General features: G+C 49.7%; 1 protein-coding gene and 1 long non-coding RNA gene across 2 annotated transcripts; both read left to right on the top strand.

The window, feature by feature from the left end:
* Positions 1–4,511: 4,511 nt before the first annotated feature.
* On the top strand, positions 4,512–5,733 carry LOC119278328. Its single transcript, XR_005137701.1, has 2 exons — positions 4,512–4,939; positions 5,155–5,733. It is a non-coding gene; the product is annotated as an uncharacterized LOC119278328 (long non-coding RNA).
* Positions 5,734–13,807: 8,074 nt separating this feature from the next.
* Positions 13,808–15,618, top strand: LOC119278327 (heavy metal-associated isoprenylated plant protein 35-like). Its single transcript, XM_037559688.1, has 3 exons — positions 13,808–14,011; positions 14,223–14,298; positions 14,507–15,618. The coding sequence occupies exons 1-3, from the start codon at positions 13,985–13,987 to the stop codon at positions 15,406–15,408; spliced, it is 1,005 nt and encodes a 334-aa protein (XP_037415585.1). The 5' UTR covers positions 13,808–13,984; the 3' UTR covers positions 15,409–15,618.
* Positions 15,619–16,378: the final 760 nt, after the last annotated feature.

The raw sequence follows: 16,378 nt of genomic DNA, 5'->3' as shown, positions 1-16,378 counted from the left end.
TGTTGGCGGACGAGACCCTCTATGATGAGCATCCGAAGAAATGGCTTGTGGACAAGAAGATGAAGATCAACGACCGTAGGATATATGAGGCGGCGAGGGCGGCTACGGCCCGGATGCAGGCGGCGGAGGCAACCCGGATGCAGGCGGAGGAGGCCGCCCGGACGCAGGCGGAGCAGGACGACCAAGACACATTCCACTCGGAGCACGCGCCTAGCTAGTGATCCGAGGCCATCCGTCATGCTCGGACATTGATTTTATTTTGCCATGCCCGGTTTGTTGAACTATAATTTGCTTTGCTTTGTTTCGAACTTGGGCATTCGAACAACTTGTACCGTATGATCGACGTGCATGGATTGCATGGATTTGAGGATCAAAATTTGTGAAGAATTTGTGGTATGTGAATGTGCGGCGCAACATTTGAGGGGTGCCTGGTCAATGCCCGCAGATGCGTCCGGGCGCATCCACGCACGTTTGGGGGCCGGATTTGTCAAGTTCGGTTGTAGATGCTCTAAGACTGTTTTTGACACCAATGCAAGGGAGTAGATTATAATGATCTAGGTCGTTTTGGAAGAAAAAATTTCATATGCAAATTTCATAACACTGAAAAAGGTCAAAGCAAATATCTAAGAAACACTCACCTGCAAAAAATGAAAATCTTCGGAACACCTGAAATTCTCAGCTGGCGCGGCAAGCCGGCAAAGGGAGATCCCGGTGGCTTCTGGTCCGAGAATCCCCTGTGTTTCTCCCTCTGAGTTTACCGTGTGCACCACTCCACACACAGCCCGGCTCCGCCTTGCCGCGTGCCGCGCCACCAAACGCAACGACCCGCACGTTCCCGCGGCCGATCGATCGGTCCTCCACTACGCCCGGCCTCTCTCTTTCCACCGGGTCGCCATCCGCCCTTGCTTTCTCCCGCTGCCGCATACGTGCCCATCCGGACCTCAGCGTCGTCGACGGCGCCACCTCTTGGCCACGACGCCGACCGACGCCAGCCATATTCCTCACTCCTCCCCGTACAGCGACGGCCGGAGACGACGACACGAATGTCCGGCCTCTGGAAAAAAGCAGAGCCTGAAAGCCACAGCGCAGCCGAGCATCCACACCGCGCTGTTGCTTTCTTGTAGTACTAGCTTTTGCTTTCGTCACAGTTCACGGAGCAGCCCTCGCCATGAAATCGCTCCCGTTGCCATCTCCTTTCCTCCGGCTGACCAATGATTAAGGGGAAAGGAGCAACAAGAGAGGGAGAGAGCTGCTGCCTGTGGTTGGTTGTGCGGTCATGAGGAGAGGTCGACGCCAGGAGGAGATTCCTGAAGGGGACGCGATCGCACACGGACGTGAAATGTACGGGCTTCTTGCTAGGTAGGGAGTAGTACCCCAGCATTGCTGGTGCTAGACAGAAACGGATCCTGCACAAAGAAGAGGAGATGTGCCTCCGGTTTTGTCCGGGAAATCGAGTTCATGCTTTGCCAAACCCGGTCAGGCGATAATCGAATGCCTGAAAATTACATGACGGCGTTTTCGTTCTTGGAATCGATGGTGTTAAACAAAGTCAGTGGGTCAAGTTTCCCTCTCTTTTTTATTTTGTGGCTTTCCTAGAGTGAGAAACAGCAGAACAAAATCGGTTCAATGGAACTAGTAAGTTTCTCCAGTGTGCGCCGTTGACCACCATCACGCAACGGCGGCGGCCACTCCGGCCCCGTCGGCCACCCCACCGCTGTGCTGTGTCCCGGTCAGCATGCTGCCGCCGCCTCCTGCCGAGCTGCCCGCGGGCCTCGTGCCATGCATCCTCCCGTTGCCGCCCCCATCCTCTCCTCGTTCCGATCTGGATCGGGATCCGCCGCCGCCGCCGACGACGCTGGCCTGCTCTGCCAAGGGATGTAGCGTGCTCAAGACTGGTCCAGCGATGCCCCCAAGCGAGCCAGCTGCGCCCACGTTCGCGTCGCTCCCCGCGGCTGCTTCGACTCCGCAGTCCACCTCCCCGGCTTCCACCGCCGCTGTGCTGGCTTCGGCTGCCTTGGCCTCCCGCAGGGCCGACCCGGCCATTGGAGGTCGCGCTCGCCACCTGCCAAGTTCCGTGACGACGGCCGCTACGGAGCCGCTGCCCGTCGTCCCTCCGGCAGCTGCCAGTCTTCCTCTGCACCCGGCGCCTGTTCCAGATCCGGAGAAGTTAGTTTGTGCCGCGGCGTCGGCCCCGTCGGACCTGCTGCTCGATGCTACCAGTACCCTCCACGACGCCTGCGTTGGGGTGAAGACGACCATGCCGGCCTCCTCTGCGACAGCATTGACCGCCCCCGTAGGCGCTGATTCCGGCGAGGCTCAAAGATCTGACGATGGGTGCAACGACGAGAAGACACCAGAGAAGTTGGGCTCTCCTCTGCTTGGTCCGTCTTCAGCGTCGGCATGCAACGACATCTCTGCTGCTGCCGCCGCTCTTGTGGGCGGGGCGGACTGGGAGCATGTGGGTCGGGGGCGCCGTTCCGACCGGCACGCTCACCCTGAGCCGTCGAAGGAAGGTCTCGAGCGTAGCCTCGCCTTCAAGCGTTGGGCTCGAGGAAAGTGCTTTCGTTGCCTCGAGCATGGCCACCAAGTCAGTGCATGCCGTGAGCCATTCAGATGCATTCGTTGTCGTCGTGCTGGTCATCGGGAGAGGTTCTGTCATGCTCACTCTCCAGTCACTTGCGGTGGCTCTCCGGTCGCTTGCGCTCCTCGCCAGCGGAGCCGCTCCCCGCCCGTCCAGCCTTGTCCTCCGCTGACTAGGAGTTGGGCTGAGGTTGTAGGTCACTCGTCGCTGTGTGTGTCGGTGCCGCCAAGGTCCCAATATGGGTGTTGCAAGGATTCCAGTGTCAACCCATCTCTGGTCTTTGCTTTGGAGTCACAGCTTGCCCTGCTGCGCACGGAGCTCCTTCAGGAGGTTGAGCTACTCCGCACTGAGCTTCGCGGCGCTCTTGCAAGCTTGAGGTTGCGTCGGTTGTGCCTTTGCTGCCTGAGCTCCAGGTTGTTTCCGTTGATGAGGATGCTGAATGTTTCTTTGGAGATTTTCTCCTCGTGCTCTGGAGGTGACACCGATTGTTCATGGGAGTGCGGTTATCAGCGAGGTCGTAGCTCCAATTCTGCAGATTATGCCTGAGTTACAGGAGCTTTGTGGGGAATCATCTATTGTGTTACCGATGCAGCTGAGCGCTTTGGAGTCCTTGGCGGTGGCCATGACACCCTCACTTCCACCGCCAGAGTCCCGTCAACCGCCTGCCTTTGCAGATAGTGAAGACTTGGTTGGTTCTATCACTGCCTCATCTATGACTATTGGGCATGGGGTGTCGTTGAGTGGCAAGGTTGATGCGACAGATGTGTTGGCACCTAACTCTGAGGCTATATCATGTGAGCAACTGGAGACGTCTGAGTCCATCGTGTCAGTGGTACCTATGGCTGATGATGTTGAGGCGGTTGGTATGTTCGCGCTTGACCCTTCGGAGCCCAACCAGCCGCTCGCCTCTGTGGAGCGTGGAGGATCCGATGTTGCAGTCACCCGCCCGCAGGTGACCGTTCGGCAGGTTTCTGTGCGTGACAAGGTCAATGAGATTCTATTCGAGATAGAGCTTCACAGCTTGCTCAAACATTTGGAGAGGGTGAGCCCTGGATCTGGCAAGGCGATAGTGGAGGAGGCTCTCAGGAGCAAAGGAAAGAAAAGTGATGCCACAGGAAAGGCGCCCGCAGCTGCTTGAAGGATGGTTATTAATCTCTTGGGTTGTCCTTATGGTCTGACTTGTCTTCGTGGATTTGATGGTGCATGTGGTCTTTGGCCAAGCAGTGTGGGGGATGATGGACATTAGGTGTTGGGTATGGTTGTCAGGCGATCATGTGTGTTTGGGTTGCATGTTGTGTGAGTAGTCCACGTGTAGTTGGTCTGTATAGGTTTTCGTTCGGTTTTCCGTTAATTAACTGGGCAATTCTCTTCTCCTTAATTAATCGATGAGCAAATCTTTTGCCTCCGTTTCGAAAAAAGAAAACCTCAAAAAAAAACAGAACCTAGAGTGGCTTGGGTGACCCAAATTCTCTTGCATCGAAACGTGCACCAAGCTAGCTAGCTCCGTCTTGCCGCATCACGGTCGTTGACGGCTACATCTTTGTACTGTTGTCTATCTGGTCTCAGCTCGACATGTACTACTTCTGCCTTGTGACTAAATATACAGATTAGTTAGCTACCCGCCTTCTTTCCACTGCTAACTAATCAGGCGCCTGTCCCGAGCCTAGGCTAAGAGCACCTCCAAGAGACGTGATGTTGCGCGGCGCGCTATTCTTTTTACAATGCCAAAAATAGCGTTTTAGCGCGTTGTGCTGGTGTGTTTACCAGAAGCGCAAAAACACGCACCCAATCTGGCGGCCCCGCCTGCAGCCAGGGGTGAAGCCCTGTAGGGGCCGACCTGGGCCATAGCCCGCCCAGGAATTTGGGCAAATTTTTTTTACCTATATGTCATCTTAGCCCAGCCCACGCACGACACATCATCCCCATCCTTCGTTCACGCACGCGTAGGCAGTCACGCACCTTCCCCAATTCCCCAACTTCTTCTCAGTCTCAGCATGTAGCCACGCGCCCACGCCGCCGACGCTGACCGCGGTGGACAGGGAGGGAGCACCGTCCACCGGAGTGCTGCCCGCTGTCTAGCGGAGCAACCGCCGCGGCGACGCCCGCCTGGATCTTGCCTCGCCCTCGCCGCCTCGGCCCTACCCTGCCCCTCCAGCCCCTGCTCCCACCGCTCATCGTCCACCGACCACCGGCGTGCGTGCTGCCGGGTGCCGGCCATCCAATCTTGCGGCTGGGTGTTCTCCTCCAACTCCATGGTTGGCGCATGATCTGAGCGAGCCCCTTCGGTGTTCTGTCGCTGGTGTACACATGAATTAGCCTCCCCGCATCACACTTTACACAGCAGCAGCTAGCTAGCAGGTACTCCCTCCGTCCGAAAATACTTGTCATCAAAATGGATACCTTTTATCCATTTTAATAACAAGTATTTCCGGACGGAGGGAGTATAAATCTTCCCCCAAATTCTTAATTTGATAAGAAATAGCCCGATTTGTTCAGTTCCATACATCCAGTGATCTATCTTACTAGTTATAATTAAAGACTGATGATCTAATCTTATGCAAATTGCAACATAGGTAGTCATGGGCAAGGAAAATCAGACTCAGAGAAGAATCGATTTGGTTTTCAAAAGGAAAAGAGATGGCATAAGTGAAGTTGAGGAAGACTTTGTATTGCCCTTGCTTGAATTGGAACAACAACAGACTGAACAACAACATAACCAAGATGGAGGAGTTCGAACAAATGAAGCAGTTACATTCCTAGGCATTGAGTTCTTGCAGCGAGACCCTGGATTGCGCCCTCAAATTTGGCAATATCCAACAAAATGGAGAGATACTGTGATGAGAGCATATTTGATGTTAGGTCCTATGCAACCCCGTCCGGAGAACTATAAACCTTCAGGTGAACCAGGGCATCAGCGCCGCTTCCAGTATAGTTGGTTTGGTGATTTTCCATCATGGCTAGAGTACTCAGAGGACAAAAATTTCTAGTGTGTGAGCAGGACTGTATGTGAGTAAGTCCAATTGTACTGTCTCAACACTTTTGTATTAGATAACTTAATAGTGGAGTTGATTTCTAGAATGTAAGCAGGACTGTATGTGCTGTCTCTACACTTTTGTGTTAGATAACTTAATGTACTTGATGGTTGAACTGTACTTTGGCACATGTATTGTACATATTATATATATACATATTTGCTAGCCCGATCTTTTAACATGCCCTGATGATTCGGAATTTGAAAAAAAAAATGTGCTCTTCTTTAGTCTGGCCCGCCCAACTTTTCCTTTCAAGCTCCGCCACTGCCTGCAGCAGCCCAGGTTTTGCAGTGGGTGCATCAAATACGCAGTGCGCGATGCAGTTTTTTCAAGCGCGATGAACCTATTTACCACGCGCGGGATTATAGCGCGGCTGCTCGAGCGCTACTTTCGGTCGCGCACGAGCTATATAGCCGTTTTTCTAGCGCGCGGCTTATCTAGCGCATCTGTTGGAGATGCTCTAAGTACTCTTACTTTCTCTCTCGGCCTTTCCGATGCTTCACATGTACGTAGGGCGCGTTTGGTTGCCAGCATGGCCACTTTGCATATTTGTCTCAGTTAGGCCAGGCTGAAAAAACACAGGCAAAAAATCACCATCTACACATGCTTTGGCTGCCTGCCTTAGGGAGCCTTTTGCCTAGCGTTTGGTTATTTGCATTGGCTGGAGTGATGCAAGTGCCCAGTGTTTCATTGTATACAGACAACGTGATTAAGAGTTAACAACTACGCATGACACACAAAGTTATAATAAAGTTCCTTCGCAGAGTGCTCGCGGTGGCAGCGCCGGTGTAGGCCGCAGGCGAGGAGGTCGAGAGGAATGATGACGGAGGCGGCACCGGGCACAATGTGGCGACCATCCTGCAAGGTTGACGTTGATCCCGTCGGCGGTGCGGCAAACCCGTTGTTAGCGTCGCCGCCGCAATGGGGAGGGACGCATAGGAGGGCACTGAGGCAGAGGACGACGAAGGAGAAATCCAGTGCACATGTCATGACAACGTCAATTTACTAGGACACGGGAGAGTAGGCCAATAGGAATGACGCCGACGACAGTGCAAGTGTAGTAGGACACGGGTGAGGAGGCCGAGAGAAATTATGTCTGCGATGGCGCCAGTGCAGCAGGAAGTGGAAAGGAGGCCGAGATGAATGACGCCAGCGGTGGTGATAGTGCGGCAGGGCGCGGGAGAGGAGACCGAGAGAAACGACGCCTCCTGGGAAAGGAGGCCGAGATGAATGCCGTCAGCGGTGGTGCTAGTGCTGCAGGGCGCGGGAGAGGAGACCGAGAGAAACGACGCCGGTAGTGGTGCGAGTGCAGCAGAACGTGCAAGAGGGTGCCAAGAGGAACGACGTCGGCGGTGGTGCTAGTGCAATAGGACATGGGAAAGGAGGCCGAGAGGAACGACGCCGATGGTTGTGCAAGTGCAACAGGACGCAGGAGAGGAGGCTGGGAGGAACGACGCGGGCGGTGGTGCGAGTGCAGTAGGAAGCGGGAGAGAAGGCCGAGAGGCACAATGCCGACGGTGCTATAAGTGCACCAGGACGCATGAGAGGAGACCGATAAAAACGCCATCGATTGTTGTGCGAGTGTAACAGCGCGCGGTAGAGGAGGCCGAGAGGAATGACGCGAGCGATGGTGCTAGTGCAGAAAGACACGACAGAGCAGGCCGAGAGGATGACATCAGCGGTGGTGCTAGTGCAACATGAGCGAGAGAGGAGGTTGAGAGGAACGATTAAAAGGGATGAAGGAGATTAAGGAGTGTCATCAAAACAAATCACACATATACATATACACAATCCACAAGGTAGATGTGGATCTACTCAACTATGATCATTGAAACAGAAAACATGCAACACGAAAGTCGTGTAAAACTACGAGATGAAGGTACTAGTCAAACAAAATTTTAAAAGGTCAACTGATCATGAAGAATTTGACATAATTCATAAAAAATAGCTCCAAACATGAACATGAAATTGAACATTTACGGTTGTCGAAACTATGAACTGGTCGCTTGAATGATACCATGACATCGATGTGCATTTTGTGTGTATAAAGCTTAGTTTTAATTGAAGTACATTATCTAGATTTTAAGAAAGAAATTAGGGAAGAAGATTAGTGGAGGTACAAAACAAATCACGTACAGGGTGTCTACTAGCTCACATCCTCTGCATCATCTCGTGCAACCGAGCCTATCCATGTGCACTTGGTATGGCTCGACTCAGCCTGCCTCACTAGAAATGGCCGATTCGCCCCTAGCGGGCCTGATTGAGAAGTTCTTTAAGTTTCCAGCCAAACAAACAACCGGTTTTCTTTCCGCGTGGACATGGTTGGGATGCATGCGGGCTAGTGGCGTCGTTGGGGGTCTTCCTGGGACTTCCCTGAAATACTCAAGATTTTCGCCTAAAAAACTACTAGTTATGATATACAGATTACGAATGCAGCCTAAATACTCCACCTTAGCCACGCACGGGACCAGACCGGCGTCTGGTTAGGCGCGTGAGCAGTCGAGGTCGAGCGCCCCCGATTCAATCGATCCCCTCCCCTTGGACCCTTTCCTCAATTCCTCTAACCTAGCTCGGCTGAAGGCGTCTGGCCCTCTCCTGCCCCTCCCCCGAGGTCTGGCTCTGGTGGCCAGGCCGGCCATCTCCAACCTCTCTATCGCCCCTACGGCCGGCCCTCTCCCTCCCCTTCCACCACCCTCCGGCCCTCTGCTCCCGTCGTTTGTCCTCCACCCAACTCTGCCATATGCCTCTGCGCAGTACCACCTCTGTGGCTCAGGCGCTCCGGCGGTCCGGCCTCCCCAGCGCGGTAGCACCCTCCGGCAGTCCGAGTCTGTGCCATCCACATCCATCTGCATCCAGTTTAGCATCCAGCCATCTACCAAGGTATTCTTCCCTCTCTTTCCTAAAAAAATCTGAAGATTTTTCAGTGATTGCTTGTACACTGAAACTGAACTACTTAGTACTTAGTATTTACTATGTGACTCATTTGGTGCTTACTATGTAAATTGAAATTGCTTTCAATGTTCAACAGTTCATGCCACATTGCCACTGATTTTACTCTGTTTATGTAATTGTGATGTAGATGAAAAACAAGGATGCTAGCTTATTTGAACTGTGGGACAAATCTTCAAAGGCAAGAAAGTTAACTTCTACATCCACACCAACTCCTCTTTCTATGGAGGTTGAGAGCAATCAGCAGCTAGCACTAGTGCAAACACGTGATGAAACTCCACAACCGGAGAGGGAGAGAGGCTCCCCGACCCTAATTGTAGAAGATGATGAAATGGTTGATGAAGATGATGAATCAATGCCCCAATTTGCAGCAGATTTGACAGCTCTCGAACGTGATCCTGGCAAGCGAGTTCCCATATCTTCGTATCATGTCAATGACCAGGATAGAGTTCGAAGGAGATACATTGACTTGGGAGCTTGTCAACCAAAGGATCATAAGTTTGAGATCAGAGATTTTAGTGGACATCCTTGTCGCTTTTGCCCTACTCGGTTTAAGGATCATAAGTGTCTTGAGTTTGGTGTGCAAAAAGAGGCTGCTTTCTGCTTTATTTGTTACTTGTTCAAGGATAATACAAAAAGTCCCAGAGGAGATGCATTTGTGAACGGTGGGTTTAATAATTGGAACATGAAACCAAGATTGAAGAAGCATAGTGGTGCTGTTAGTAGTGCTTATGCTGAAGCTCAAGAAAAGTATAATATGTTCAGTACACCTACAACATCAATTAGAGAGTCCATTGCTTCAAACACCACATAATACAATATATAAGCTCCATGTCACATGGACGCTCAAGTGTTTGAGATTCCTATTGCACCAAGGTTTGGCATTTAGAGGGCATGATGAAAGTGATGACTCACTAAATAAAGGAAATTTCCTTGAGCTTTTAAATTGGCTAGCAGGAAATTTTGAAGAGGTTGATAGGGTAGTTCTAAAGAATGCTCCACAAAACTGTAAGATGACTTGCCATGATATACAACAAGAGTTGATCAAATGTTGTGCCCAACTGACTACTAAACTAGTCATTGAAGATCTTGATGGTGAACATTTTGTTGTACTTGCAGATGAGTCTAGTGATGTGTACCAGAATGAACAATTAGTTGTTTGCTTGCATTATGTGGATAATAAAGGAAGGACAGTTGTGAGATTCTTGGTCTTGCCCATGTTGAAGACACTTCCTCTTTGACACTTAAAGCTGCAATTGAGGACATGCTTATGAAGTACAATTTGAGATTTGCAATGGTCCGTGGGCAAAGATATGATGGGGCTACTAACATGAAGGGTAATGCTAATGGCATGAAGAAACTAATTATGGATGAGTCTCCTTATGCCTATTATGTCCATTGCTTTGCCCATCAACTACAATTAACTATTGTTGATGTTGCCAAGGAGAGTGGTGATTGTAATTGGTTCTTTCAACAGCTTGCATGTTTGCTAAATTTTCTACGCTATTCTTGTAAAAAGATGAGAATGCTTCAAATAGCTCAAGCTGAGGAACTTATTGTTGCATTAGAGTTGGAAGAAGTAGAAACCGGGACGGGTTTGAATCAAAAAATGGGTATTGGAAGGCCATGTGATACTCGTTGGGGCTCTCACTACAAGACAATCAACCATGTTATCTCTATGTATCCCGCAATAAGGCGTGTTCTCATCAAGATTGCAAAAAAGTATAACGACATAGAGGCAGTACCAGCAGTGACTATGTTGACATCATTTCAGACATTTGAATTTGTTTTCATGGCACACTTGATGCAAGAAATATTTGAATACACCGATGACTTGAGTAGAGCTTTGCAAAAGAAAGATCAAGATATTGTTAATGCTATAGAGGATTGTTGATCTCACAAAGCTACACTTGCAATGCTTCCGAGAAGATGAAGGATGGAATAATTTTCTGCAGAATGTCACTTCTTTTTGTGTAAAGCACAAGATAAAAGTTGTTGACATGGAGGCTCCTTACTATCCTGCTGGGAGACCAAGAAGAGGGTTCTTTAATAGCCCAAAGAATTACCATCGATTCAAGGTTGAAATGTTTGTGGGTGTCATTGATAGGCAACTTCAAGAGTTGGATGCAAGATTTCATGAGGTAAACGCAGAAGTACTTACTTGCATGGCAACATTCAGTCCACGTGATTCATTCGCTGCTTATGATAAAGAGAAGTTGGTTAGGCTTGCTAGAAAGTTCTATGCTAAAGATTTCACAAATGATGAATTGTCAAGACTTCCATGGCAATTAAGCATGTACATTTCCCATGTGCCTATGGATAAAAGGTTTAGCAATTTGAAGAATCTATGTGAGCTTTCAGTTCTCATGGTTGAGAGAAGAAATAATGAACAATATTACATTGTGTACAAACTTATTAAGTTGGTGCTCATTCTTCCGGTAGCCACAACTAGCGTTGAGAGGGTATTTTCCTCAATGAAATACGTGAAGAATACGCTCAAATTTGTGGCTCCGCCACTGATGCGGGCTACCAAATGCGTCTGTAGTAATCCTGCATGAGACCGTTCAAGAGATGCATCATAAAAACCATGAGTGAAGTAGTATTCAAAATTGACTTTGAAAAGCCTATGGCAAAGTCAAATGGCATTTCCTTCAATAGGTCCTAAGGATGAAAGGCTTCTTCGATAAATGGCGTCAATATACAAAATTTTGTAATTAGATGTAGGGTTGCCATCAATGTCAAAAATGATGTAGGCCACTACTTTCAGATAAAAAAGGACTACATTAGGATGACTCATATCCCTAATGTTAATTAACATTGTTTCTTACATGTTGGTTATTCTAATTGAGCACGCCAAACGGGACGACTAGATTGCAGGAGTCGTACCACCCCTCGTGGATGGCAGCCTCCCAATTGTACAATATGCCGATGAGATATTTTTATTTTTATGAAACATGACCTGGACAAAACTTGAAACCTAAAGCTCTTATTTAAGGCCCCATCAACCCCCAACGACCCCCTAGTTATGTATGGCCGGCGATGCTTGCAACAATAGTTACATGTATAAATGTAAGTGTCAAACTTGGCAACTATTCAAAAGAAAATAAAAATATGAAAGAAAAGATCAAATTGTGAAGCTAAAAAAGGGAAATCTAATTATGTAACAGGAAAAAATCCATACGAATCTTCGCCTAAAAATTGGATGGTTGCATCATTCACTGAAATTTCGCTAATTCTCAACCCAACTAGAAAAAAAACACTTTTTTCTCAACCGTTTGAAATTAAATTAATCATGGACTAAAGTGAAACATCCCGCATAAAAAAAGGTCTAAAGTGAGACATAAATAATGGTGGAGCACCAGCCCCTGTTATTATCTCTCTTTCTCTGTTTTTTCCAGCTAATCAAGTGGAGAAGCGACGAAGAGAGAGCTGCTCTTTTGTCCTGTGGCCATGGGAAGAGGTTGGGGCCAGCAAGAGATTCCTGAAAGGCACGCGGTCGACCACACGCGGAAGTGAATGTGTGGGCTTCTTGCTCCTCAGGGAGAGCAGAGGATTAAAACAGACATTCACAACGCACAGGAGATCTGGGCTGCGTGTGTGACTCATGGCGTGCAGGCTTGGTGTGCATGGGAAATCACGTGTTTTTCCATGCCAAACCGGGGTGTCCGACGGGAAAAAATCGAATACGTGAACGTGATGGCATTGGCATTGCTTCTGAAACTGATGGCGCTGGTAAAATCTATGGGTCAAAGCATCCTTTCCTTTTTCCAGAGTGAGAAACAACAGGAACTAAAGTGACTTGGGTGACCCAAAATCTCTTGGCATCGAAGTGTGCACCCATAGCTCACTCTTTCTGCATCCATTCCGGCCGTTGACGGCTACAGCTTTGTATTGTTGTTCATCAGCACAATATGCTCTCTTGCCAGACTGCCATGGCCAAGATGCTGATTAATTTAGCTCCTCGCCCAGGCGTTTTTCGCAGCAGTCAAAGGGTTGGTTCACTTTTGGTCGTGCTAAGCTTTGTTTTTCTCTTCTTTTTCTGACTTTCCGGTGCCAATTAGAATCAGGAGTATGATGTGTCACATGGATACACGTACCTGTAAAATTTTCTTTCTTCTTTCCAGAGCAACAAAATATACCATGCATCAAGCTGCAACTCTAGTTCTCCCTGATTCCAGATGAATCCACACTTTAGCTTTTGCAATTGTGCGCAAGCACGCCACTAATTTGCTGTATAATGTAGTATCATGGACTAAACTAAAGAGAGACATAAATAACTACCATTTGGACACCTCAGCACCGTCAAAAGGCGGTCTAGAGGCCGGAATAGATGCTTTCCTCTCCTCCTCCATGCAAAAACAAAGGCATATCATATCATAACATCTCTCTCTCTCACACACACACGCACCCGTTCGACTTTGTGACAAAACAAAACTCTTCCTTTGCACAGGGGAGCGAAAGCGGTGGCCTTTCTTTCGCGCATTTGGCACGATAAAGGCAGCCACTATGCACGACTAATCCATCACTCCGTCCATGCCCGGTTGCCTAGACCAACACAACACTCCATGGAAGGGGCAAAGAATCTTAGCAAGAACTCCACAAGAGGAATTCTTCTGGTGTGTGTTATAAGATTATATTTGGTTTGTGTCCTTGCGCGTCGTGGTTTTGTGCCGTCGCCTTTCTGGAATCTAGCTATCCTTGCTAGCTTTTGCTTGCGTGAGTAGTGAAACTTTGCTGCCCGCCGGTAAATGAAAATGATATTACAACAACAGAAATGGTGACATATTGGTGCTATAAATCTTAAAGCAATAATGATGGGACCTAGTTTTGGCTAATAGATAGGATGTTAAGAAACAGAATGCCGTGAGAAAATTTGCATGTGAAGTTTGTGAGCATCCTAACTAAAATGACCGTTTCAACACTTTGAGAATTCAGAAATACCCATATTATGACACGGCGATTTGACCGATCGATGTGTGAGAACTGAAAAGGATTTAGCACCAGAAAGACACATTCAAGGGCCATTCGTCCTCTAAAAGCAGCTCCGGCCTACATCAAAATCTCACCTATACAGCTCATGATGAGCTCAAAAAGAAGAGGAAAGAGCCATCACCAGTACCACCTCCATAGGCAATAGGTTTAGTTCCAAGCAACTTTACCTCCTCCTGCTCAAATGTTTCTTCAGAAAAGAAGAGAGAAGCCTCAAAGGGAGTGTTTTGTCCACATGTAAAGCCACCTCCCCCTAGTCACAAACCAACTAGTTTATACATATGCCCAACCGAACGCCCACTACTCTCCATGCTTGTTCTTTCTACACCTTTCACTTGTTAAACCAGTGCCGGGTATAAAATCTCCTCAGCCCTCCCCCACAAGGCTCCCCCACTTTCCCTTCCCCCGGCTGCGAATCATTCCGCTCCTCGACATGGCGACGGAACCTGTAGAGTTTCAGGTGATTACATTCAACATACTAGCTGTGATCCTTCTGTAATTGTGTTCTTGCACTAGTGATCCTTCTGGTCATGGGCATGTTCATGTGTCTGATCAACCACTGGAGTTTTTTTTGTTGGATTACTATTTAAGTCATGTGTGAGTTGCTGTTGTCTTGTTGACAATATTTGCATGGAAGTGTGCTCATGATGGTTTGGTTTGTTCTGATGTAGGTTGTGGTGCTCAGGGTGTCCATCCATTGTGAAGGGTGCAAAAAGAAGGTGAAGAAGGTGCTCCTACATATTGATGGTATGCCTCACTGATTTGATCGATCACCATCTGTTGTTTCAAATGCCTTTGTAGAAATTTCCATGTTGGGGACTCTGATAGGATATTTGCATGTGCATCTCTAAGCAAACACTGCCATACTAACATGTGCAAAGAAGACGCCAGAACAAAAATAATCATGGTTATGCTGAGTTACTGAACAAAAGTTGGGTTTCCTTTGATCTTGCAGGCGTATACAGATGTGACATCGACGCCCGAAGAAACAGGGTGGCGATCACAGTCTCTCCAAAGATCGACGCCGGGATCCTCGTCGCAAGGCTGCGCAAGTCCGGCAAACTGGCGGAGCCTTGGCCGGAGGAGCCCAAGCAGCAGCAGGAGCCGCCTCCTCCTGCAGAGAGCCAAAGCCAAGAAACCAAGAACCAAGCAGATGATGCCAGCAAGCCTAACGAGGCCGCCGAGAAGCCCGCCGCCGAGCCAAGCACAGCCCAGCCTCCGGCGCCGGAACCCGAGAAGACCGCCGAAGAGACCCCACTGCCGGCCGAAGAAAGCAAAGGGCCCGACGAGGCCAAGGCGGAGACAGGGCCGCAGCAACAACCCAGCGGGGCGAACGGGAAAGCCAAGCAGCAGCAGCAGCACCAGGAGCAGCATGATCATCATGATAAGCCGATGGACGCCAGGGTGACGATGGAGTACGACGACGCCCGCGGCAGAGGCGTCTACGGCTACGGGGCCCCCCACCAGTACATGCCAGCGACACGGCAGCCGCCGGTGCACGTCATGAGCTACAACGTGGCACGGCCGATGGCGAGCTCGTCATACTACGCCGCCGCGCCGACGCCGGCGGCGATGCCGATGCCCACTCCCATGGCGAGGCCAGGGCCGTCGCACGGCGGCTACATAGACGAGTACGCGCCTCCGAACTACTACAGCCGGCCGGCGCCATCGGCGTACGAGCCCTACTACTACCCCGATCCCCAGCCGTCGCCGTACCAGCATCAGCATTCTGCGGCCGAGGACTACTACTACGGAGCACCGCCGCCGCCTCCGCAGAGGAGCGCCTTCTCGCCGCCGCGGGAGGCTTACGGCGACATGTTCAACGACGAGAATGCCAATTCTTGCAGCGTGATGTGAAGGGAATCGATTCGGCAGGTTTAGCTAGCTTAATGTTCTTTAACGGATGACCACTCCATTTGTTAGAGCCGAGATTTTAGTAGTACTAGTTGTTACCGATGTATTAGCAGTATTGCTCAAGTTCCATGCTAGTACTATAGAATAAAACGAGATGAGCTTGGTGCATGCATGCAGGAAGAACGGGATGGGAAGAGCTCTGATTGATGCTTACTGGAGCAATTTTGTAATATATACTTCCTCTATATTTAAACTGCAAAAACATCTTACACTATTTAGATACAGAGCGAGTATATCAGGGCATCTCCAACACAAACTCTTAAAAGTATATTAGGGCATCTCCAACGCAGACCCTCAAACAGCTCGTATGTATCCGCACATAGTTGTCCGGACCTCGGAAGCAATCCAACGTCGACCCCGATATGTCCACGGAGCAGTCCGGACCATGATTTTGCCGCAAATTGGAACCAAAGTGGGGGGCTTTGCGGGAGTCTGGACATAAAAGACGTCAGACACTACACCATTGGCCCACCCAAAAGGAAGGCAAAGCTCGTGCTTTTATAGCTGCCCATGCCATTTCTACGGCAAGATCCCCACTCTCTTCTTCCATCCCGTCGCTCTCCATCCAATTCCCGCCCTTTTCTCCCACTCTCTTCTTCCCTCCAGCAGCTGATGCATGGAACTGGAGGATAGCCTGCCGGAGTTGGAGGTGGTGGAGGTGTAGAAGGATCCGAGCATCACGCTCACCTGGAAGATCAACTCGGCGACATGACAAAATCGTTGTGTCAAAGCGAAGGCCGCAAAGAAGGAGAAGCTCAAGAAGTAGAAGGCCGATGGAGGGCGTGCCGGTGGCGGACGTGGCGGTGGCCTCCTGGTCGCGGACGAGGTGGAGGTCATGGCCTGGGCCGCGGTGCACTGATAGTCTCGCCCACCGTACAAACGCCGCCATGGCCGGAGCATCATAAGGTTCCAT

The sequence above is a fragment of the Triticum dicoccoides genome, chromosome 3B (assembly GCF_002162155.2).
Source record: "Triticum dicoccoides isolate Atlit2015 ecotype Zavitan chromosome 3B, WEW_v2.0, whole genome shotgun sequence".
Taxonomy (NCBI): Eukaryota; Viridiplantae; Streptophyta; class Magnoliopsida; order Poales; family Poaceae; genus Triticum; species Triticum dicoccoides.
This window is presented reverse-complemented; position numbering and strand designations above follow the sequence as displayed.